A 24223-nucleotide genomic window follows, 5' to 3' on the forward strand; every position below is an offset into this window, starting at 1 on the left:
ATTACATCTCTAAGGATCATGAAACAACTGTTTCTATATATATATATATATATATATATATATATATATATATATATATATATATATATATATATATATATATATATATATATATATAGATCCAATCGGTTCTCATCTTTGCTCATGTTTTGTTTTATTATGAATTTTTGCTCAATATTTGTAGCTCATCTTGAGCTTTTTGCTCATGCTGATTGCTCATGAACGCATCACGATCTTTTAGTGCAATTTTGGATTTCTTGGTTGTTCACAGAGCGACAACCAAGACTTTTAAAGTGCAACAACAGACAAAGAAGACAGGTACAAAGAGACGTAAAACAATAATTTCACGTGAGCTGTGATCATTGTTTTGCACGATTCCTTGTTTGTTTTCATTCATATCAGTCTAAAAATAGTTACGATTAGTAAAATGGAAGTTGATTATCAAACCTGTATCAGAAGCTTGTGCAAAATCCCCTCTTCTTCCTGCCCAGGAGAAAAAGAAGGCCGCAAATTTGCAGGTGCAAAATCTAAAATAAAAGACAGACTAATGTTTTGTTACTTTCTCCATTTATTTTGGGGTCTTCCAGTTTACATTCATTATTAAACCACAAACAAATAGAAAAAACCTAAGAACTGCTGATCTAATTGGGTACAAATGCCTGAAACATCAGAGTGATAGAGGCTGAAGAGAGCACACACAAAAAATAAAAAACCTCCAATCATATTGCAAAACCACATTTAACCTCATAATGCATGGCTGATCATCTGTTAGTCACAGACATGCAGGTAGAAGCTGTACAAATCAGCATTGCTTTTGCACATGATTAGCATTCCAGAATATGACCATGCTTGAGAGAAAAATGATGTGAACCTCACTATTTTCTGGATTAGGATGCCTTTGATGACTTGGAACCCATTAAAGAAGGATCCACAGACGAGATACATTGATCAATATCCTGCTTGCTCCTTGTTCTTTTCATCTTTGCTTTGAATCTGGATTTCGCTATCAGTGTCTGCATTGTGTTTGCAAAGTTACCAATTGCCATCAAAACCAGCAATATTCCACAGACGATAACCTGCAGGAGTATTTAAAACACTCGTGTGAATCAACCATCTCTGATTCTAAGAGTCAAGGGGTACATCAGAACAAATTAATATCTTGCCTGCCACTCGCAAGTAACACCAACAAAAGCTGTGCGAAGTAGTAACAAGCCAATGAATGCTTCAAATCCCTGAAGCCAGGAAGTTCATACGACAAAATTCAACTGTCAGTAGAAGTTTGTAACTTATGCATGAGAAGAAAAAAGATATCTCAAACTAGTACAAGGCTATAAACTATTCGATTTTATAATGACAACATTCCATACAAGTTAACAATTAACTTGCGACTTCTAATTTTATTTTTCACATGTAAACTTCATTACCTTAAAAATCTATTTGCATCATGATGCTAAGAAACTGAGATGAGAACAGAAGGTTTCTACATAAGCATTAAGGAACGAGTAATCAGTTGTTTAATTTTAAGTCTCAGATCCCATTTTCACTCACCTCCTTTCACCAAGCAAGTAATTGATATAACCAGGTAGAATGTTTGCCAGAATTTGTAGCAGCAAGTGAAAAAGCCAATTTTGGTAATGTAAAGAGGGTTTTCTCTCATGTTACCTGTAAAATGAAAAGGATGGGGCATAACAACAAGAGTTGACCTTCAACACCAGCAGTTTCTCCCCATACGACATCCATTCTTTTTGCCTGTGAATGGAAGCTAAAATGTAATCAACAAGGAAATGTGTATAAACAAATAATCATTCAAAATTTAGAGCATAAAAGGATAAGGTTACAGAAATTTTTTTTATCTTGCTAATTTACATAATTGCACTAATAAACATGCAGTACACAGAATGAGAATCACTTTGTTCCAATGACTTGATACCAAGATCATCAGCTGTGGCATCAAATGATAGAATCATATTATCAATAACCTCCCATATATGATGCCTTCGACAAATTACCATTTTGATCATATAATTTTTAGAATCACATTAACTGACACATTGGTCTCAGAATAACATGCCTTTGATAAATTACCATTTTCATCTTCAGAATTCCATTGATGTCACAATAGATGTACTGCATAAGAGCAATCATATGCAAGATGTATAATATATGTCAGATAGCCTCTATGGCCCATAGCAAAAGATGCAGCATGAAGCTTTTCATGGAAATCAGCATGCCACTATAATTGTTTTAAGCTATAATTGAAATGCTATGATTATAGCAGACCAATTATAAGTTTAGCTTTAGGCATGATATTTTATCCAATGGGAGCTAGGGTCAATAGCAAAAAGACTTAGCAGGAAAAACAACTTAAATCAGCATTGTACTGACAAGATGTTCATCATAGAACCTTTCTAGGAAAGACACCAACATTCGGAGAAAAGATCATGACAACCACTATAATGGTTCTAAAACTATAATAGACATTCTATAAGGCAGCCATCATGGTCATCATGTCAGATGCCACAAAGGCAAGCATCCTAAAGGATCCAAGACTGATGTGCTTGGTATTGTTTACCCTCTTATAGAGGTTCACATACTTGGGGTTGGGCTTTCTTCAGTCTTGTATATCATATTCGATACTATTTCTGGTGCAACTTACGTATCGAAAAATAAAAACATAGCAGCCATGATATTTCAAACCACCTATATGTGCTTGACACGGGAGTGTTTAATTACTACAATTTGATCATATGAACCTTGATTATGATATGGTATTTTTTTTAGCCAACAATGATGCCTCATAATCTTTAACTCAGCCCACTCAAATATGACAGCTCATCAACATATTCCCTGGACAAAGTTAAAGCTGTTTCAAGGTGCTTTTCTTCATAACAAAAGAATGCATTAAAAGAGTTGGTTAGCAATTGTGAGCATGTCTTCATGACCAAGGAATGCATTAAAAGAGTTGGTTAGCAGCTGTAAACACTTAATTTCGAAATTTCCTATGCATGAAGAGTTATTTCATGCACTATTATTTATTTTGGTTTTTAGTACTTAGAAAGAACTTTAGAAACTGTGGACATTAGCAGAAGCTCTCTTGGAGTGCTCTCTTGAACTCTGTATCTCTTGGATGTGTCCTTGAGTGGTGAGTCTTTTACTTTCCTATATCTTTGTTTATTATCCTTAGGGTGGTGATCTTTCCGTATCCCTTTTGATTTTAAACTTAGTGGTAAGCTATTTTTCGTTTTTACCAAAGTTGCTTCGTGAGTTCGCTCCTTTTTTTTTTGTTTGGAAAACTCATTCCAATAAATACGATTGTACTGTCGACTTTTCTTGTGAGTTCGTTCATTTTCTATCCGAAAAAAACAGTGCCGTCAGTTTTCTTTCGAAATCTTTTCTACACCCCTCCATTCAGCATCACGCCCGGTATCAATTCGTTCCTTGTCTACTGTGATATTTTCTATCTGAAAAACTGTTCCATCGGTGTTATTTCGAAATTCATTCTGCATTTTACACTCGCCAGTATCAGTTTGGTATCAGAGCTAAAGGCTAGAGATCATGGCAAGGCGGAATGGAAAAGATGTAGTTGGTGAAGGTAACGACCAAGAAGATGACGCTGAGTCGTTGAGGTTGCAGCTACGAAGATTGCTACGTAGTCTACAAGAAAAAAATAAAATAATTAAAGAACTTCGAAGTAGAAACAACCAGCATGAAAATGATGTTCGTGAGTTTACTTATGATGATAATACACCTCTTCCAAGGGAGTCGAGAAGATGTCGAACAAGAAATGAAATCCAAGACGAGTGGCAGAATAAATATAACCCAAGCTTGGAGATTCCAGAGTTTGAAGGTAAAATAAATGTTGATGACTTTATCGATTGGCTTAATACAATAGAAAGAATTTTTTATTTTCATGAACCACCAGAACAAAAGAAGGTCAAACTTGTGGCACTCAAACTCAGACGGAACGTATCTTTTTGGTAAGAAAATCTGAAGAAATAAAGAGAACGTGAGGGGAAAAGTAAAATCGTGACATGGAAAAAAATGAAAAGGGAGTTGAAGATAAAATACTTACCTCACAATTATAGACAAGAGATATTTCTCAAAATCCATGATTTCAAGCAAAAAGATCTTAGTGTGGAGGAGTACACTATAGAATTCAATAATCTGATGTTACAAGGAGAGTTTGTGGAACCGGAAGAACAAACCATTGCAAGATACTTAGGAGGTCTGAAGTATGAGATTGTTAAAGTTGTTCAACTGCAACCATATTGGTCTTTAAATGATGTGAGCAAGCTGGCATTAAAAGTTGAAAAGCAACAAAAGTTTAAAAAGAGTTCTCGGTACGGCTCAAAAGAAGGTTTTACAAAAGAAGAAAGTTTCAAGTCTACTGTCCAAAGCAAGGTGATATCGAAGGTACAAGAAAAGGGTGAAGAATCTGCTAGCAGCAAAAAAACGCCTAATTCTTCTACCCCAAGTGGCCGAAAATGCTTCAAATGTCATGATTTTGGGCATATTGCTTCAGATTATCCAAATAGGAGGATTGTAACTTTGGTTGAAAATCATAGTGATGGAGGAGAAGACGAAGCTGATGACGAACCAAAATATGATGAAGATGAGGAAGAGGTTACTTATGCAGATCACGGTTTGTCTATTGTATTGCAACGTAGCTTGCAAGTGTCTTATGCGGCCAATGATGAAAGTTGGGTACGAAAAAACGTGTTTCACACCAAATGCACTTCTCTTGGCAAGGTATGCTTGGTGATCATCGACAGCGGCAGTTTTGAGAACGTAGTTTCTTTGGAGATGGTGCAGAAACTGAAGTTGGACACAATCCCTCATCCACATCTATATCAATTATGTTGGTTGCAAAAAGGAAATGATATCAAGGTAACTAAAAGATGTTTAGTTTCATTTTCTATTAGAAAGTATTATAAAGATGAAATATGGTGTGATGTTGCTCATATGGACGCATGTCATTTACTGTTGGGAAGAGCATGGCATTATGATAAGAGGGTGTTGTATGACGGCTACAAACATACTTATTCTTTTTAGATTATAAAAAGAAGATTATCTTAGCTCCATTACAACCTTCCAAAATCAACACACCAAAAATGGAAGTTAGCACTTTTATGTCCTATGGTGAGTGCAAAGGAGAATTAGAAAAGGGTGGTCATGTTATGGCTCTGGTGGTAGTAGAAGAGAATGAACAACATAAGGAGACACCAGCAATCATGAAATCAATCATAGAGGAATTTCAAGATGTTATACCGGAAGAGATTCCACATGGCCTTCCACCTTTGAGAGATATCCAGCATCACATTGATCTTATTTCGGGGGCTATTCTACCTAATAAGGCAACGTACAGAATGAGTCCCAAGGAACATGAAGAACTTCAAAGGCAAGTTGATGAATTGGTGAAAAGGGGATTAATTCGAGAGAACATGAGTCCTTGTGTAGTTCTCGCCTTGTTGGTGCCTAAGAATGATGGTTCTTGGAGAATGTGCGTTGACAGTCGCACCATCAACAAAATCACAGTGGACTATCGTTTTCCTATTCCAAGGTTAGATGATTTATTTGATCAATTATGTGGTGCTTCTATTTTCTCTAAAATTGTTTTGAGTGGCTATCACCAAATAAGAATGAAGCCTGGAGATGAGTGGAAAACAGTATTTAAAACTAGAGAAGGCTTATATGAATGGTTGGTTATGCCATTTGGGCTATCTAATACTCCTAGCACTTTCATGAGATTTATGAATCACATACTTAAGCCATACATTAGAATATTTATTACAGTTTATTTTGATGATATATTGGTGTACAGCAAGAGCGAAGAGACGCATATGAATCATTTGAAAGAAATCTTTCTTATTTTGAGGTAGCAAAAACTTTATGCTAATCTAACGAAGTGTGATTTCTTTATATCTAGTGTCGTGTTTTTGGGGTATGTTGTTTTAAAAAATGGAATCATGATGGATCAAAGTAAGGTAGAAACTATTCTCAGTTGGCCAACACCTGCTTCATTGCATGATGTGAGGAGTTTCCATAACTTAACTTCTTTTTACAGAAGATTCATCAAGAATTTCAGCTCTATTATCGCTTCAATCACCGAATGTTTGAAATGTGATAAATTCAAATGGACTAATGAGGCTAATGATGCTTTTGAGCTTTTAAAAAGAAAGGTGATCGAAGCTCCTATCTTAGTTCTATCAAATTTTAACAATGTGTTTGAGATTGATTATGATGCATCTAATGTAAGAATTGGTGTTGTTTTGAGTCAAGATGAAAAGCCGATTGCATTTTTTAGTGAGAAGCTGAATGATACAAGACGGAAATATTCTATCTATGATAAGGAGTTCTATGCCATATATCAAGCTTTATCTCATTGGAGTCAGTACCTTCTTGCCAAGCCATTTGTGCTATATTCATATCATGAAGCATTAAAGTTCATAAATCACCAACAAAAACTAAACAAGAGGCATGCAGCTTGGGTGGAGTTTATGCAATCTTCTAACTTTATAATTAAGCACAAATCTGGTGTTCAAAATGTGGTTGCTGACGCATTGAGCAGAAAGCATTCTTTATTATCAGCAATGGAAGTCAAAGTTGTTGGATTTGAGACGTTCAAAGATCTCTATGAGAATGATGTGGATTTCGGCTCAATATGATAGAATTACAAATCAGGTTCCTTTCAACAATTTTCTATCCTTGATGGTTTTCTTTTTCGAGCTAATGCTTTATGTGTTCCATCTTGTTCTTTGAGACAAGTAATTCTAGTTGAAGCTCATGGTGATGTTTGGGTGGATATTTCGGTAGAGATAAGACTTTAGCTCTTATTCAATCGAACTTCTATTGGCCTAAGATGTTTAGAGTTGTGGAAAGACATATAAAGCAATGTCGAGTGTATCATTTGGCAAAAACAAAAAGTCAAAATTCTGGATTGTACACTCTATTACCTAAGCCACATGCTCCATGGGAGGAAGCGAGTCTTGATTTCGTTTTGAGATTGCTAAGAACTCAAAGGAACAAGGATTCTATCATGGTTGTTGTTGACAGATTTTTAAAAATGTCTCACTTTGTTCCTTGCAATAAATCGAATGATGTATCTTATATTGCTGATTTGTATTTTAAAGAGATTGTTAAATTGCATAATATTCTAAGAACTATGGTGTCTGATCGAGATTCAAAATTTGTTAGTAATTTTTGGAGAACTATTTGGAGGAAGCTAGGTACTTCTTTGAATTTCAGCAGCTTGCATCATCCACAAACCGATGGGCAAACTGAGGTAACGAACAGAAACTTAGGAAATTTGCTTAGAAGCTATGTTAGCAAGAATATTAAGCAGTGGGATCTCATTCTTCCACAAATTGAGTTTGCCTACAATCGTTCTATCCATCATAGTATCAGTAAGAGTCCTTTTGAGGTTGTTTATGGTGCTAATCTTATTAGTCCTTTGGACTTAATCCCTTATTCTACAACAAAGCAATTTAGTGGAAATGCTGATTAAAGAGCTAAACAGATAAAGAAGTTGCATGAGGGTGTGAAAACAACCATTGAGAAGCAAAATGAGAGGTGCATACATGCTGCCAACAAACACAGAAAACATATGGAGTTTAATATAGGTGATTTGGTCTGGATTCATCTAAGGAATTAGAGGTTACCACCGGACAAATTTGGAAAACTAAAACCAAAGGCTGATGGTCCTTTCAAGGTGCTTAAGAGAATTGACAAAAATGCATATGAAATTAAGCTACCTGAAGATTACGGAGTATCCCTAACAGTTAATATGGCTGATTTAAGTCCTTTTTATAATCATGTTGATGAATCAAACAAAGATTTGAGGACAAGTCTTTTTCAACCGGGTGAGATTGACACGGGAGTGTCTAATTTACTACAATCTGATCATATAAACCTTGATTATGATATAATATTTTTTTCGGCCATCAATGATGCCTCATAATCTTTAACTTAGCTCACTCAAATATGACAACTCATCAACATATTTCCTGCACAAAGTTAACGCTATTTCAAGGTGTTTTTCTTCATGACAAAGGAATGCATTAAAGGAGTTGGTTAGCAGTTGAATATGTCTTCATGACCAAGGAATGCATTAAATGAGTTGGTTAGCAGCTGTAAACACTTAATTTCGAAATTCCCTATGCATGAAGGGTTGTTTCATGCACTAGTATTTATTTTGGATTTTAGGACTTAGAAAGAACTTTAGAAATTGAGGATATTGGCAGAAGCTCTCTTGAAGTGCTCTCTTGAACTCTGTATCTATTGGATGCGTCCTTGAGTGGTGAGTCTTTTGCTTTCAGTTCTGTATCCTTGTTTATTATCCTTAGGGTGGTGATCTTTCTGTATCCCTTTTGATTTTAAACTTGGTGGTGAGCTATTTTTCGTTTTTACCAAAGTTGCTTCGTGAGTTCGCTCCTTTTTTTCCGTTTGGAAAACTCATTCCCGCAAATACAATTGTACTGTCGGCTTTTCTTGTGAGTTCGTTCATTTTCCATCCGAAAAAAAACTATGCCGTCAGTTTTATTACGAAATCTTTTCTACGCCCCCCCCCCCCCCCCCCCCCCAACCAAATTCAGCATTACTCCCGGTATCAATTCGTTTCTTGACTACTGTGACATTTTCTATCTGAAAAACTATTCCATCGATGTTATTTCAAAATCCATTCTGCATTTTACCCTCGTCGGTATCAGTGCTCACTGTTAAATCCTCTTCATTCAATCCTAGGCTCAGAAAGGAGGGTCATAGCCAATGTGAAACTTTGGATCTCTATACCAATTTCATTATAGGGCTAGTGATATTGCCCTTAATAAAGCTAAATGGTAAGAAAAGATTCATGTAACTAGCAACAAATAATTAAAACCTACAGTTGTTTATTGTGGTGTTATTAATCAAGTTACATACTTCTGATGATCCAAGGAAGAAGGAATTCACTCTAATGCAGAACACCATGATAGCAATTATTGGGTATTACATCTAATTTATTTATGATACTCTTGGTAGTGGAAAATCATATTTTATTTTGGTATTTTGCTACTAGACATTGTCCGTTCGTTTTGCTTTTTTGGGTGCTTGACTACAGCTAACACATGTGAAAACTTATTGTTTACATCATTTAACCATTAACAAAATTATATTACTTAAATTGTTTTGAAGTTGTAGTCTGTCAAAGTGATACACTTTATAATGATGTCCACAATCCCATATGTCAGCGATACAACTTGATAAACTCCACTATTTCTGTTGTCCACATGAAATTTTAACATAGGTCAAAACAACAATCTAGAAGAAGCCTGAATATTAGTGATGCTAACTTTTTTGTTTCTAAGGGCGAGCCTTAGTATAATGATAAGGTTGCTCCTTTGCAACCCAAGTGACTAGGGTTCGAGTCATAGAAACAGCTTCTTTATATATTTAAAGATAAGGATGTGTATAGTGACCCTTCCTAGACCCTAGATTGGCAAGAGCCTCATGCATTAGGTATGCCTCTTTTTTTATTTCAAATGTTGCATATAAATAATATTTTACTACACTTTGATGAACCTACAATATGGCTTCAGTTACTTTTTGATTGCACACAAAAATCTGTGCACCGGATACATCCTTTTTTTTCAAGAAAAATAAAAAGCAAAAAGAAAGTCCATCACAAAACAATCTCCAGCTACTTAGGATATTAATCTTCCATGACTTACACCACACCTAAGATAGGACCTGGGTTGAGACTTGAAAGAAAGTCAAAAAAGGAGATTCCATATGCTTTTTGGCAAAGGAGCATTGAAGAAGATAGATCCCTATATTCAAGTGTGTCCACAGACAAATGGATGCAACACCCAACCTTTCCTATAAAGAACCTCCTTAAATTTAACCCTTATTTATTAGTGCAAAGTATCTAAACAGCTGGCTTGTGCACACAGGCAGCTCATAGGGAACACTTCAAATCATTGTCTAAAATCTTAGGCCTCAGACCTACACCAGTCCCTGGGTAAGGGAGGAGGGGATGCAATAGCTGGACCAAGACAATGGCAGAGGGAGGTGAACACAAGACAGCTCAAGAGGGCACAAGGGGGACGGCTTTTAACCCTAAGTCTGATAAAATATGTTGACCAGGGCTCACCACTCAGTTCAGGAGGATTACCATCTATTAACGAATGAACTGGTAAACCAGTATATACCGGTCTGGATAAGAACCATGCTTTAAATGGAACTTAATTGCTAGTTTAGAACATAAAACCCACCTTTGCAACATGGCTTCAAATTAGAAATTGAGTATATTGATAACAAGGAACCAGCTAAGCAAGTTCATCTAATTAAAGTTATTCATAGCATTAGCCCACCATTGACAATCCTAATAGTAACTTATGCAGATTATAAAACGTCATTAGATAAGGTTAAAGAAAATGTTTGCTTCTTTGAACTCAGCAAAGATCTAATAGAAGGTCACCTTGCCCAATGCAATGCGTGTATACAGCCTTTGACGTTGATATCTGTTTTGTAAAAGCATAGCAACACCTTGCATCATAGCCCACACCAGGAACAGTTGTACCCCCCTCTGTGAGAAAGCTATGTGTGTTGATTAAGGATCACTTTTCATGATTTTTGGGTATAGCATAAGCCTGTACCTGCTTATAAGCACAATCAGGTTGCCGCCTTATCTCCCATGTGAGACTGATAAGGGCCATCAACATGGCACAATAGTGATGATAGATCCACCTGCACAAGCAAAGAATAAAAGAAAATCCCATGGATTGTCATTGAACTACATTAACAAAGTTATTATGCCTATTTAAAGGGAGGGAAAAGGAAATTATGAGTGAAACTCCAATGTTCTTCACAGAAAACCCAAAGAATTGACTTCACAAGATTGCCTCTTTAATTGTGTAAGCCTCTCCAAACCAGTGTTGGAAAGATTTACATACATGACAGATCCAAAATATTTATTAGTGAATCAGCCCAAAGAAATTACATGCTTTATCCCTTATGCAGCAAATCTGACCAGGACTCCACTGGAAAAGACTTGTTAATAAGCAGCATTGCATGCTTGAGTTACACACAAGATCTTTATTGAATTTAAACAAAAGAAATATCATATCCTGTACAAAAACATGCACCATTTCAAAGGTGTGTTTTTTTTCATTAAATCGGTAGACATACCTAGACAAAATCAGCATCTACATGGAGACATCTAAATATTGATAAGGTCTGCCCCAACATTTACTATTGAGACATATCCATCTACAAGAAGTACCCTTCGTTACCACTTCTTTCATGTGCTTCTTGTGGCCAAACTAACATTAAGCATTGCTAGTTCAGCCAGTTACTCCAGACTCTAGCAAGAACAGACTTTCATGTGAAAACATCAAAATTTATAAAGAAAGTCAAAAGAGTAACATATGATAGAGCGTATCACGATCTGTTGTTACAAAGTATCAACTAGGGCTGTGCAACAAAACATGAGATGACCAAAAACCAAGGTTTTTAATCTCGTATCATACCGACATACCGAGCTTTGCTCGGTATGGTACGAAACCAACACACCAAGCAATACGCCAGGGCATACCAAGCAGTATGTCTAAAATAGTCATAAAACCCTTCGAACTTACCTGAAAAATAGAAAAAAAAAAGTTAGGATAGAATTTTTAAGTTAGAAATAAATATACATTTAGCATAGTTTTAGCAAAACTAATGTAACTTAGGTAAGAATAGTGCCACTAAAGTATGCGGTTTCGAATAATACCGCCTGTACAGGGCGGTACGTACCGGTCCGTCAGCTGACCAGTACACGGACCGTCCTTTATCGGGTAGTATATATATATATATATATAGACATCGCGTCTCCTCGGTGAGGTAGCCCGGAGAAGGAAAAAAAAAAAAAAATATATATATATATATATATATATATATATATATATATATATATAAGGCGACGTCTCCAAAAAAGGCCACGTCACGTCGCCTTTTATAAAAATATTTTATATATAAAAAAATTTTTATATATAAATAATATATATATATATATATATATATAAACGAGGTGACGTCGCTTCATATATACATATATATATATACATATATATATATACATATATATATATGCCGAGCGGTATAGCTTAGTATACTGTATCGTACCATACCGCGTGAATGTCGAAATGTTGGTACGGTACGATATTTCAAACCTTGAGTGCCACATATTTTTTTCGGGCTTTGAAGAGTAGCCTTGTGCAAAGTTCACAATTTCGATCTATTCTAGATCATCCTTCCATTAATATTGAATTATCTACAAAAAATTATTTGAATTATTAGATTATTTTATACATAATTTAAACTTTAAGATTCAAATAAACTAAGTAATCACATGTGTAGATATACCTGATACTACCACCAAGACAAACAACGAGCCTCCACGGGTGGTAGATCGGGGTCCTCGATCCTATGTCTCTGTATATCAATATGATATGTTTGTCAGACCCAATCTTGAAATTGATCCCATGACATAGTGTATTGATACACCGTATGCCATTGGTGCATCAATATAGTGATGGTCGTATGTTGATCATCGTGAATCCACAAATCGTTGCTTTGTTGAGTTTAGAAGAGTAACAATGTAAGAATAAGAGAGAGATTGTGAATAAAAATAAGTTCGAAAGAGTTTAAGAGAGTATAAGTGAAATGAATTAAAAGAGGGGGAAGGAAAGGGATCAAAAACCCTTTAGGATTCCTCCAATGATCAAATTGATCGCTTGAAAACCGTTATCAATTAGTAATGGTCGGTTTTGACTAGTACCTCCCGGTACAAGTCGATTTCGTCCGGTATCACCCGGTATAGGTCGATTTCGCTCGGTACAGGTCGATTTCGACCGGTATCACTCGGTACAGGTCGATTTCGACCGATATCGCCTGATACAGGTCGGTAATGGTCGAAATTTCAATCATTACCACCCGATACAGTCCCGTATCACCCGATATAGGGCCAAAAATCTAATATCGAGCGGTAGCAGGTGGTCCGGATGCCGATAGGCTGGCGGACCGGTGCATACCACCCGTACCGGGTGGTACGGTACGAAATTGAAAACCCTGCCAAAAACACAGACCGGAGTATTCCCTTCAGATTGTCTATATCATAGCAATAAACAGTTCATTTTCAGTTTTACAGGTAAACAATTCAGCATTTAGTTTCAGTTTTCATTTTACTCTTGATTCCTAAATGATGGAGATAAGAGCTGATTAACTCAGCTGCCAAGCCAAATGATGCCAAGAAATGGCTGACTGAATTGAGCTCATACTATTGGGTTAACAAGTGACCTGAAACCAATTTTGCATTGTAGATTTCTAACAACCCACCTGTCCATGGTTTCACCTTTTCTTCAGCATATATTATGAGGAAAGATGAAAAAGGTTTGTCTTGCATCTCCCACATGACCTCCTTCCAAGGGATACTCAAACAAACAAGCAACTCAGTATGCAATCTCCCTTCTTTGTAATCCAAACAATGACCCAAGATCTCGACAGAAACATGAGGTTGATCTCCAGTAAGATCAGATGAAAATTTGAAATAGTCTTCTGGTTACAATAGTATGATTTGAGCTTTGTGTCGTAAAAAATATTGTTGATATTCACATCAAAAGGAAGTTCCAAAAGATAAGTGAATAATCGCAACAGAAGGAAGCTTCCTGTTTTTTCAAACAATTTGAAAAGCCCATATAAGTGAGGCGAAAGCATGTTTTCAGGAAGACAGTCTCCTAAAACTGCTACTTTCAAGAAGAAAGATTACTGCAAGCATTAAGTCTCACCATAGCTTATTGATAGTGTCACAGCTGAAGTAGCACCAAGTTGCCAAATAAGTACACTATATCATTGTGATTCTTGTGATAAACTTGCTTCATTCAATTTCAGACCATTGGTTACTTTTAAAGTCCCATTGCTTGTCCTCTTTTCTAGCTCAATATCAACCATTTCCACCATCAATCATGAAGAGAATGTGGTGATCAGCAATAGAGCCTCAAACAAGGCCATCAAACAAAGACAGGAATGAATTTTGTAAGATCATTACACCAAAAGAATCATGGTTAGGCTTAGGCTCCTCTGACATAGCACCTCAAATACATGTTCAAGCCAAATACATCTTGCTATCCATCTGTCTAGGGGTGATCTGCTATGCTCATCTTAGGCTGTCCCTTGCAAAGTGAAAACTTCATGCCAAAAATATGAAACAAATACCTTAGGATGAATATACAGTCACTTTGGGATAGTCACTTGACACTGACTTCAGGAACCTACTTATCTAATTCCTATTCTCCCACAAGCTAGACCCAATGAAAACAAATACACGGTTGATGCCAGTGAGTACCTTCGCTGGCAAAAACTTATGTATTTACGCTTCTTTTTATTATGATTCTTCATTTATCTCTTTCTGCTTTTCTCCTGTGTTAGAACCCTTGCAGATTCTAAACTTGGGGTTGATCTCTTTAGGGGATCGGCCTCCTTGGAACTCTATAGGGGTTCCTCCCTCCAAGTTGCTGCTCAAAGGCTGCAGAAAAGATTCATCTATTGCTTATCAAAGGAGGAGAAATACATGGCTATTTATAGGGTTTCTAAACCCTAACTCCTAATATGACTCTTACTCAAGACTCCTATTTCTAACCAACTCCTAATAAGACTTCTACTCAAGACTCATATTCCTTTACAACTCCTAATTCATCTCTAAGAAACAACCTCCTAACCCTAGCCGGCCTCTTCACCTCTTTAATAGGGGTCGGCTTAGGTAGGTTTTACATGAATGTCCCTCTCAAGTAGGACTCTCCTAGCTAGAGTCCTAACAGACCCGCCCTCTTCAAATCAGCCTTGTCCTCGAGGCTGACGATTCATGAATTTTGAGAATTTGATCTTCAAGTCGTCATAGTTCTCCCAAGTGGCATCTTCTGTTGGTAGGTTCACCCACTGTATTAGCACTTTAGTAGTGGGTCATCGTCGTCGAGTCACGATCCGTCGATCAATAATGACACTTAGCTGGGTCTGGAGTTCTCCTTGGATAGTCATATTTGGTGGGTGGCTTTGGGTTGTCTCCAAGCACCTATTTACAACTTTTGTCTGGCCGTTGATTTGTGGGTGATATGCCGTACTCCTTTTCAATTTAGTACCCTGCATATGGAATAACTTTGTCCAAACTCTGCTCGTGAAGATGCAAGTAGAATTTATCATAAGCACAATGCGTCCCTTATAGTATAATTCTTTTGAGTCTCAATTGTAATGAGCTACGGAGTTTGGTGCTTCCTCCAATTTTTTTATAATCTTACTAGTCTCTGAATCTTCCTGTCATTCCATCTTAATATCCTCAAGGAAGTCGCTGGTCGGAAGTGAAATGGCCGAAACTTCAGCTTGCTCGGGTATCTGTGAAAGCGCATCTGCAAGAACATTCTCTTTCCCCTTTTTGTAAGTTATTTCATAATCAAATCCAAGAAGTTTTGTTATCCATTTTTGTTGCTCAGGGGATGATATCTTTCACTCCAAAAAGTACTTGAGGCTTTTATAGTCGGTTTTAATTTGAAATTGTCGACCAATCAAATAGGGTCTCCACCTCGTTGCTGCACGCACAATGGCGAGCGTCTCCTTATCATATGTTGACTTATTTTGATGGGAGGGAGATAATGTCTTGCTAGTGTATGCGAGTGGTCGACTATCTTGCATGAGAATGGCTCAAATTCCGACTTCAGATGCATCGGCCTCAATAATGAAGAGTCGGTTGAAATCTGGTAGTGTTAGCACCGACGTCGCCGTCATGGCTGCCTTAAGTTTGTCGAAGGCAGCGGAGGCTCTGTCTAACCATTGGAAGACATCTTTTTCCAGTAAGAAAGTAAGTGGTGCATTGATCTTTCCATAGTTTTTCACGAACTTATGATAGTAGCCTGTTAAACCCAGAAAGCCATGTAGCAATTTTATGTTCCTCGGGGTAGGCCAGTTTTTCATTGCTTTAATTTTGAAGGGGTCCACCGTCACACCTTCCTCTGATATGATATGTCCAAGATATTCTACCTTCTGTTGAAGAAAGCAAAAATTCGTAGTGGTAGTTGTGTGTTCAAAAGGTGGTTTTCGGTATGTCTTCTTCGCACACTCATATTTGATGATACCCGGATCAAAGGTCCAGCTTTGTAAAGATTTGTGCTCCCTTTCATCTAGCAATTCATCTACTATTGGAATAAGATATTTATCCTTGATGGTTATGCCATTGAGAGCTCGGTAATCAACGCATATTCGTCATGTTCCGTCCTTCTGGCGTACAAGTAGCACCGGTAAAGAATAGAGGTTGCAACTTGGTCGAATAACTCCTGTTTCGAGCATCTCTTTTACAATCCTTTCTATTTTATCCTTCTGGAGATGTAGATATTGATATGGCCGAGTATTTGCTGGAGGTTTGCCTGAAAGAATCGTTATATAATGATCATTCCGACGGGTAAGAGGTAGGTTGTACGGTTCGTCAAATATATCTGAAAATTCAGCAAGTAAAGGAAGTAGGTTTGGATCTTCAAATTCTATTGGCTCTCCCTTAGTTTGCTACTCAAGTTGTACCAAAAATCTACTGCAAGCTTTATGCAAAACATTCTCCATTTGTTGTGTGCAAATCGTCGTTACGTCGCCCCCACGTTTCCCGTTCAGTATCACCTGTTTCTCCTTACTGTAAAATTTCATAATTAGTTACATAAAATTCCAAGAAATATCACATAATGTCGTCAACCATTTAATTATGAGCATGGCCTCATGATCATCAAGAGGGAAAAGGAAGAAATATGTAATTATCTCTTGGTAAGGCCTCATGATCATCAACAGTTTCACTTGCGGACGCCTACGATCATACTTCAAAATCCATCCATCGACGACCTTAACGTCAAACTTATTGCAATTCTCGATAGGTAAGGCCATCTGTATAGTAACCTTACTGTTTAGAAAGTTATTAGTACTGCCCGTGTCGATGAGAACAGTGATCGGTTGTTGTTTGAGAAGGCCTCCAACTTTTATCGTTTGCTGGTTTGAGTAGCCGGCTAGTGTATGTACCGTAACTTCGGTCGGTTATGGCTCTTCTTCTGCATCTTCTTCATGTCCAAGGCTCTCTTCTGGATGTTCAATGACTTCTTCTTCTATTGGTTCAATCATAAGAAGTCCCCCTTTACTACAGCGATGCTCACGGCTCCACGGCTCGTCACAATGCCAACATAACCTCTTCGCATATCGCTCCCGAAGCTCTTCTCTTATTAACCTCTTTGGTGTAGGGACTTGATCGATAATGGGGGAGGCTGAGAGCTTCAATATTACTGGTTGAGGAGCGACCCTAGTCCTCTGAGCTTCATGGTTCAATTGCTCCTCTTGATGTCGTGCGAAAGAGATGGCTGCCATAAGCATATATGGTTGTCGTGCTTTAACTTCTCCTTGGATCTCCGGCTTCAAGCCCTCAATGAAGGTCCTCAATAGCAGTTTTCTATACCAATCACGAGTTTGATTAGATAACCTTTCAAACCTGGTTTGGTACTCCTGAATGGTAGAGGTTTGTCGGATCTTTGCTAGTTGTCCGTCAATATTCTCGTAATCGGTTGGTTTGAAGCGGATCAGCAGTCCTTCTTTGACTTATCACCATGAAAGGACTCCATAAGTATGTTCAAACCAGTCAAACCACTGTATAGCATCCCCTTCAAGATGTATAGCTGCAATTTTCGCCATAGATGCATCTGCGGTTTTATGGTACCGAAAATATCGCTTCGCGCGCAAGATCCAACCAATCAGGTCTCCTTCTTCCCATCTAGGGAAATCCACTCTCATGCATGGATAGTTGGGGTTGGTCATAGAGCTTGCCCTCTCTTGGAAGTCATATCTTTGGGCTTAGTGCAATTGGGCAAAGCTCTCTCCTTGATGTGATTTCTTCGGGCTTAGTGGTCGACCCAATCTGAGTTCGGTAAAGAGCGTCCGAATCTTATCCTCCATTCGCACCTCGAAGGCTTCGAATTTAGGATTGATTACCTCCTCAGATGCCATAGTATATACTGCCAAATCTGTAATGTTAAGATCTCTCTTTTGTTGTCGTGTTAAAGGCATGTATTGGTTGAGAGAGGTGATGGTCGAAAGGGTTGGTAAATCGATGGATGTAGGCTACGGTTTAGGCTTGTTTTGTGGCTATTTTGGGTGTGGTTTGATGGAGTTTTAGGGCTGTAGATGAAAGTTTTGGATCTGTGGTAGATGGTAACAAAGCTTTGATAGAAATAAGTGGAAGTTGCAGCAAGTATGTGATGTCTTGTAAGAGTAGAATTGTCGTCGAAGAAACAACGATTTCTCGACGTAATTTCCACCAAAAACTTGAGAGAATTGAGGAGGGAATTGATAGAAAAATCACAGTTTATATGACAGCAAGGATATCTAATTTAATCAAGAAAATTTCGGCAGTATAACAGCAAGGAAATTGGTGCAAGTTGCGATTGCAGAATTCTCGTCGAGAAATTTCAGCGAGTTACGACGAAAATTTGCAACAACACAAAATCGTTTTTAGAGATGAATTTCTTAATAGATCAATCATAGATGGAAGCCAAGATGATCTATGAAGTGTATAAGAAATTTCATTCAAAAAAGATTGCAAATAGATGGGTTAAGGCAACAATATGCGGTTGAAATTTTCTGCAGCACAGATTTTTAAGTATAGCAGATTGTACGTAAAAGATCAGTGGTTTATTTTGAGAATTTTTTGATGAAACCAAAGGGAATTCTACTGTTAGGAAGTGTCAAAGCTATCATAAAAATTTTGTAGAGATTTGGATAGAAACAACGTAGTATCAAGATCAAACAAACAGTGGTATGCGGCTGAAATTTTACAGTGCAGATTTTCAAGTATAGCAGATTAGAAGTAAAATATCAATGGCTTATATTGAGAATTTTTTGACAAAACCAAAGGAAATCTGCTGTTAGGAAATGTCAAAGATGTCATAAAAATTTCGTAGAGATTTGGATAGAAAAAACACAGTAGCAAGATCAAACAGACGGTACTATACGATTGGAATTCTGCAATGTATCTTTCGTCGTAGAGATGAAAACTTTATGACGAAAAGTTTATGCAGCAATATAGGAATAATTTTTTTTTGGATTTTCAAATAAGGATAACTAAATTACAGTAGCAGTAAGATAGAAAACCAGAACCTGTTGCAATTCACGGGGAGATCAAAGGATGATCCATGGTGGTGGAGATGACAGCGGAATTTGGCAACGATCTCTTAAGCAATTGTGGGAATTGCTTTGGGCGGTTGTGGAGGGTTGATGGATGGCTGTGGAAGGGCAGCGAGACGCCAAGAACGCTGCTCTGATACCAGGTCTTAGAACCCTTACAGATTCTAAACTTGGGGTTGATCTCATTAGGGGATCGGCCTCCTTGGAACTCTATAGGGGTTCCTCCCTCCGAGTTGCTGCTCAAAGGCTGCAGAAAAGATTCATCTATTGCTTATCAAAGGAGGAGGAATATATGGCTATTTATAGGGTTTCTAAACCCTAACTCCTAATAGGACTCCTACTCAAGACTCCTATTTCTAACCAACTCCTAATAAGACTTCTACTCAAGACTCATATTCCTTTACAACTCCTAATTCATCTCTAAGAAACAACCTCCTAACCCTTGCCAGCCTCTTCACCTCTTTAATAGGGGTCGGCTTAGGTAGGTTTTACATGAATGTCCCTCTCAAGTAGGACTCTCCTAGCTAGAGTCCTAACATCCTGCCAGCGCACTTATGTCAGCACAACAACATGATAGAACATCCCAACAACACCCGTTCTTCCAACTTCCCTAACATTGTATAGATAAAAATTAAAGTATTCACAAAATAGAATGAAAAAGTAACAGGTACAGTTAGTTGTTTATTGAGTCGTAATATTAAGAAATGAAGATAAAGGTTACCTAAAAGATTTGTCATGTGAAAAAAAAAGAAATTCATGTGCAAGACAGCACATGCCATAAGTTTATTAAAGTATAAACAATATTTTTCTTAACAATAACACATTAGCTGAACAGCTAACAAAACAATCACTCTAACATCAGAAAATATAAACAAAATGTAATCCCAAGCTAAATATATGCAAACCATGTTTTTTACCTTTACTACATACTAATAGGAATAAACAGCATAAATAAGAAGTTTCCTTACCAAGGACGAATGTCACTTCCATTTACACTCAATATGTTCTCCCGCAAAGCTAAAGTTGTGTAGAGGTATAACAGCCAAACCTAAAAGTGTTTCACACAAGCAACATATGCAGAGTAGCCTTTTTAGAAAACAAATAATCATCAACAATGTAATCACAATTGGAGTTGTGATCACAATGATTTTATACCTGATATAGCTGGACAGGCAATGCAGGCAAGCATCCATCCCAAACCCAAGATCTCAAAAGTAGTAAGGTGGATGGAAATATAAGAAACAAGAAGGCTGTTCTGTCCTGGCATAAAGAACATAATGCTTATAATGTGCATCTCTTGGTGAGAGTATTACATCCAATCAAATATATGGTTGAACATATTTTTTTCCTAACCATCTTTTCTGATAAAGTAAATCTATAAATAATAATCAAGCAAATTTTCACTTGCACAGTTCATGAACCTATCTATAACAATGAGTCTTCATATAATTGTGACGTGGTCCTGGTGTTATAGTAGTCAGTCACTGCCAGCACTAAGTAGACTTATTCTAGCCAAACCAACAATAACTATTCCATGTTTAAGTTAGCATATTCCTCTAAAACAAATTAAACTGATTCAGGAGATACAGCAGCCAAAGTACATAAAGAAATAGATCAGTTTCAGTATTGGAACTTGAGAAATACAGATACAATAATGTTGTTTGTTGAAAATTTACAAATCAGAACCTAAACGCTCCGCTATTGAATAAAAGAACCACCTTGCTCTGATTCAGTGTCCACATATTATATACTTGTATAGATTCTAGAATAAAAAAGCAAGGTTGAAACCAAAGAGTGAGCAGTTCATTACAAGTCAATATTTTTCAGCAGAAAAATATGTGATAAGGACTGCTTTAGCAACATAACCTGCATCCCCTTCAGGTGTGACTCAATTTCTAGGCAGAAAACCCTGTTGTGAAAGCAAAGATAACACTTGCAGAGAACCAAACAACATCTATAAATTACTTTGTCATAATTTAACTTGAAGTCCATCGTGCATAGAGAAACAAACCATGCTTCTGAGAGAAGTGGCATCAATAGCAAAAGAATGATGTTTTCTAGCAGCATAGGTTCCAGAGGTCTGCAGCAAAGACACCCTGTTGCCGTGGAAAAGTATTTTCTCGCAGGGAACCAGACATACCACTTACAAGTTCTCAATCTGCAATTTAACTTGTTATCTTTGTTCCGGAGGAAAACAGACCAATCTTGGAAGAGTTTGATATTAAACAGTAAATACATAACATTCTTTAATAATATAGGTTCTAGAAGTAAACCTTTATTGTTAATAAGCATTAAGCTGAATCTCTTCCCTACATTGTGACTTATAGTCAAATTGCACTACGAGGTCTTCTTTACATTCGTTTGGAAGATGCCTTTTTCACCTGTATATTATAAAGCTTTTTTTTAATTATTATTTTTATCTTTCATGGTTGATGCTGCAAACGTTCCCCAAGGAAGCTTAATCAAAAGAAGACATGCATAAAGCATGACCTCTCACTCTTTTCCTTTCTACATTAAGGGGAATAAAATGTCAATTTTGTGGAACAATCACACACTTTATCAGCCACTAAAAGAATGCAGATAAATCATCAGAAAATATATGTTTGAAATTCTTCAGACGCTTTCTGAAAATAGGGAAAGGAAGCAATAAAGGTTGTTTAAACCCACAAAACATTCTGGCTTATATCAGATACGACATTATGAAGTGAATTCTAGAAGACAGATCTCGCAACACATGAAATAAAGGATGGAAGAATACCCTGTAGCTATTATACTCCTCCTTCACTTTCAGTTGAACTTCCTTCCTTGTTGCTCGTACATTGACAGGGCCAAGAAACATCTTCAAGAACCGACCTGAACACATGCAGTGATCATAAGTGAATCCGCAGTTGTTCATTCTTCGAAATTTAAGAACCTAAAAGACGCATTTTTCATCCCAAATCCATCTAGAATTTACCATGAGCCTTGCTGGGAAGCAGCGATGCGACGTCCCCATCATTAATGACGCATCTCACCCTGTATAACTCTTCGTCGACCTAAAACATAGGGAAATGGCAATCAACGTGATGTTCGACCTCACGAAACCACATCGAGATCTAGCGGACTAAAGGGCACGGATCCTCCCACCTTTTCGGCGATCTTCGAATCGATGGCGCCCTTCTTTTTGGCGGCGGAGTCCAGCGACGACTGGAGCCTCCGGAGGTCGGACTCGAGAGCTAGGGCGCGCTGGCGAAGGGATTGCTCCTCGTTCCAGGTTCTGGAGATAAGGGCGGCGGCCGCATCGTCGAGCTCCCGCGCCGCCTCCGCCAGCCGCGCCGCCTCCTCCATGATCGCGTTCGGATCCACCATTCCGCTCGCCTCTCGTCCCTCCCCCGCCCACCGCAAGCTACGAGTATTACCCAAAGAGGCAGTGATTCCCGAGGCAACTGGCAGGTATAGGTGGAAATCGATTTCCAATATTTATGTATTGTTTTTGGCCATCGGCTTTATTTTTGTTTTATGACGTCAGCTCTCTTGTTATATATTTTTCTTCAGTAAATCTATTTATAATTTATATAAATAGAGAATATTTAGAGAAGCAATAATTTATAATCTATTTTTCAGAAAATAGGGAATATTCGTGATCACAAAATACATATAGAGGCAATACAAGAAAAAGTCATGGAGACATAAAACAACGTATAGTCTCCAACAATTATTTTAATAGTTATATTTGAGATTCATTAATACGAAGGTATCAATTAGTTTAATGAGAGATAAAAGAGAATATTGAAAATTCACATGCTTGAAGTTGAAGCTTAAACATCAACAGTCGAAGCAATAGAAATAAAAGCAGCAACAACGAGAATAAGAGAAGAATAAGTCAAAAAGATGATTCCTCTTTTTCTTTTTTTTTTTCTCATCGGCAAGATTTTTATCTCGCATGGTTAGTGATGTAACACAATATTTCATATCTTTTAACTTGGAATCGGTATCGACAGTGTTATTATTAATTAATTTGACTGCAAAATTACTAATTCAGTTTCCAAGTTATGTCATTCTCGGGACATAAGATTATGACATTTATACTGTATTTATTAATTGGATTGGATTCGAGCTTAGGGAATTAATATAACCCATCCAAATCCACTCGCTCAATATTATATTACGTATACTGTTTTCGAATCAGCACATCATGTGAGTCTGAATAGGTCAAATTTATTATTGTTTGATTAGATTACGTTTCTAGTTGGATAATGCAAACAAGTTGAAAGACTCTTCAGGTTATAAAAAATAATTTAAACAAATTACAAATGCATTAAATGATTAAGTTTGTAAAATTGTTAAAGAGGATTAATCTCAAGAACACAGACCTGAAATAATCTATTCGCCTGGATGAGAAACCTGACAATAGAATTGAATAGATCAGACGTCAATGGTGGTGATCTTTTTGGTTTTGTTCTGTGGTAGATTTTTGTTGTTTGCTGGCTATACCACAAATGCCACTGAACCACTTTCTTCGGTGCATTTAGTCCACACGATCAATTGATCATGTCATAGGTTTAATATTTTTTTATCAAAAATATAATAATTATGTATTATATTAAATATTAAAAAAACAGAGATAATATTATAGTAAAGAACATATTTTTCTAACTAATAAAAAATTGAGGATAATTTTTTTAAATGTTCTTACAGAATAATTAGTGAATTAAACCAATCGAAGGACTCGGATCGATCGAATCAATCGATTCAATTTGGATTCTATAGCTAGTCTCAAATGCATTTAGTGCCCAATAATTTTGGATATAATGATACTTAGTTGGCCACTATATACAATAAATGATCCACTTATCAAAAATTAGGATGGTGAATTTTCCTTAAAAAAACATGATCTATTTGGTGGTCAACTCCTTAGTCGGTCCTTAACATTAAAGAAAAACTTTAAAAGCTGATCTATAATCGAGTCTTTTTAGATGCAATGATAATTTAATTTAACATTATCTAATTCTCGATAAATGTTGAACAGAAAATATTGGCA

The 24223-nt window shown here is 37.0% G+C and overlaps 1 protein-coding gene across 1 annotated transcript; it reads right to left on the reverse strand.

The window, feature by feature from the left end:
- Window positions 1–528: 528 nt before the first annotated feature.
- LOC135649637 (uncharacterized) lies at window positions 529–22627 on the reverse strand. The gene is made up of 10 exons (XM_065168213.1): window positions 22330–22627; window positions 22160–22238; window positions 21962–22056; window positions 20359–20463; window positions 20172–20251; window positions 10632–10722; window positions 10454–10561; window positions 1663–1749; window positions 1164–1232; window positions 529–1076 (listed from the first exon to the last, which is right to left on the reverse strand). The coding sequence occupies exons 1-10, from the start codon at window positions 22549–22551 to the stop codon at window positions 888–890; spliced, it is 1125 nt and encodes a 374-aa protein (XP_065024285.1). The 5' UTR covers window positions 22552–22627; the 3' UTR covers window positions 529–887.
- Window positions 22628–24223: the final 1596 nt, after the last annotated feature.

This window comes from Musa acuminata, chromosome BXJ3-9 (assembly GCF_036884655.1).
Source record: "Musa acuminata AAA Group cultivar baxijiao chromosome BXJ3-9, Cavendish_Baxijiao_AAA, whole genome shotgun sequence".
NCBI lineage: Eukaryota > Viridiplantae > Streptophyta > Magnoliopsida > Zingiberales > Musaceae > Musa > Musa acuminata.

Bases quoted from the DNA above. Each gene is read 5' to 3' on its own strand.
- LOC135649637 (XM_065168213.1), bottom strand. From the start codon at position 22,551: ATGGTGGATCCGAACGCGATCATGGAGGAGGCGGCGCGGCTGGCGGAG. The intron at 22,239-22,329 runs GTGGGAGGATCC...CCTATGTTTTAG, and splicing joins ATTCGAAGATCGCCGAAAAG to GTCGACGAAGAGTTATACAG. The intron at 20,464-21,961 runs GTATTCTTCCAT...TCTTTATGCCAG, and splicing joins AGGAGTATAATAGCTACAGG to GACAGAACAGCCTTCTTGTT.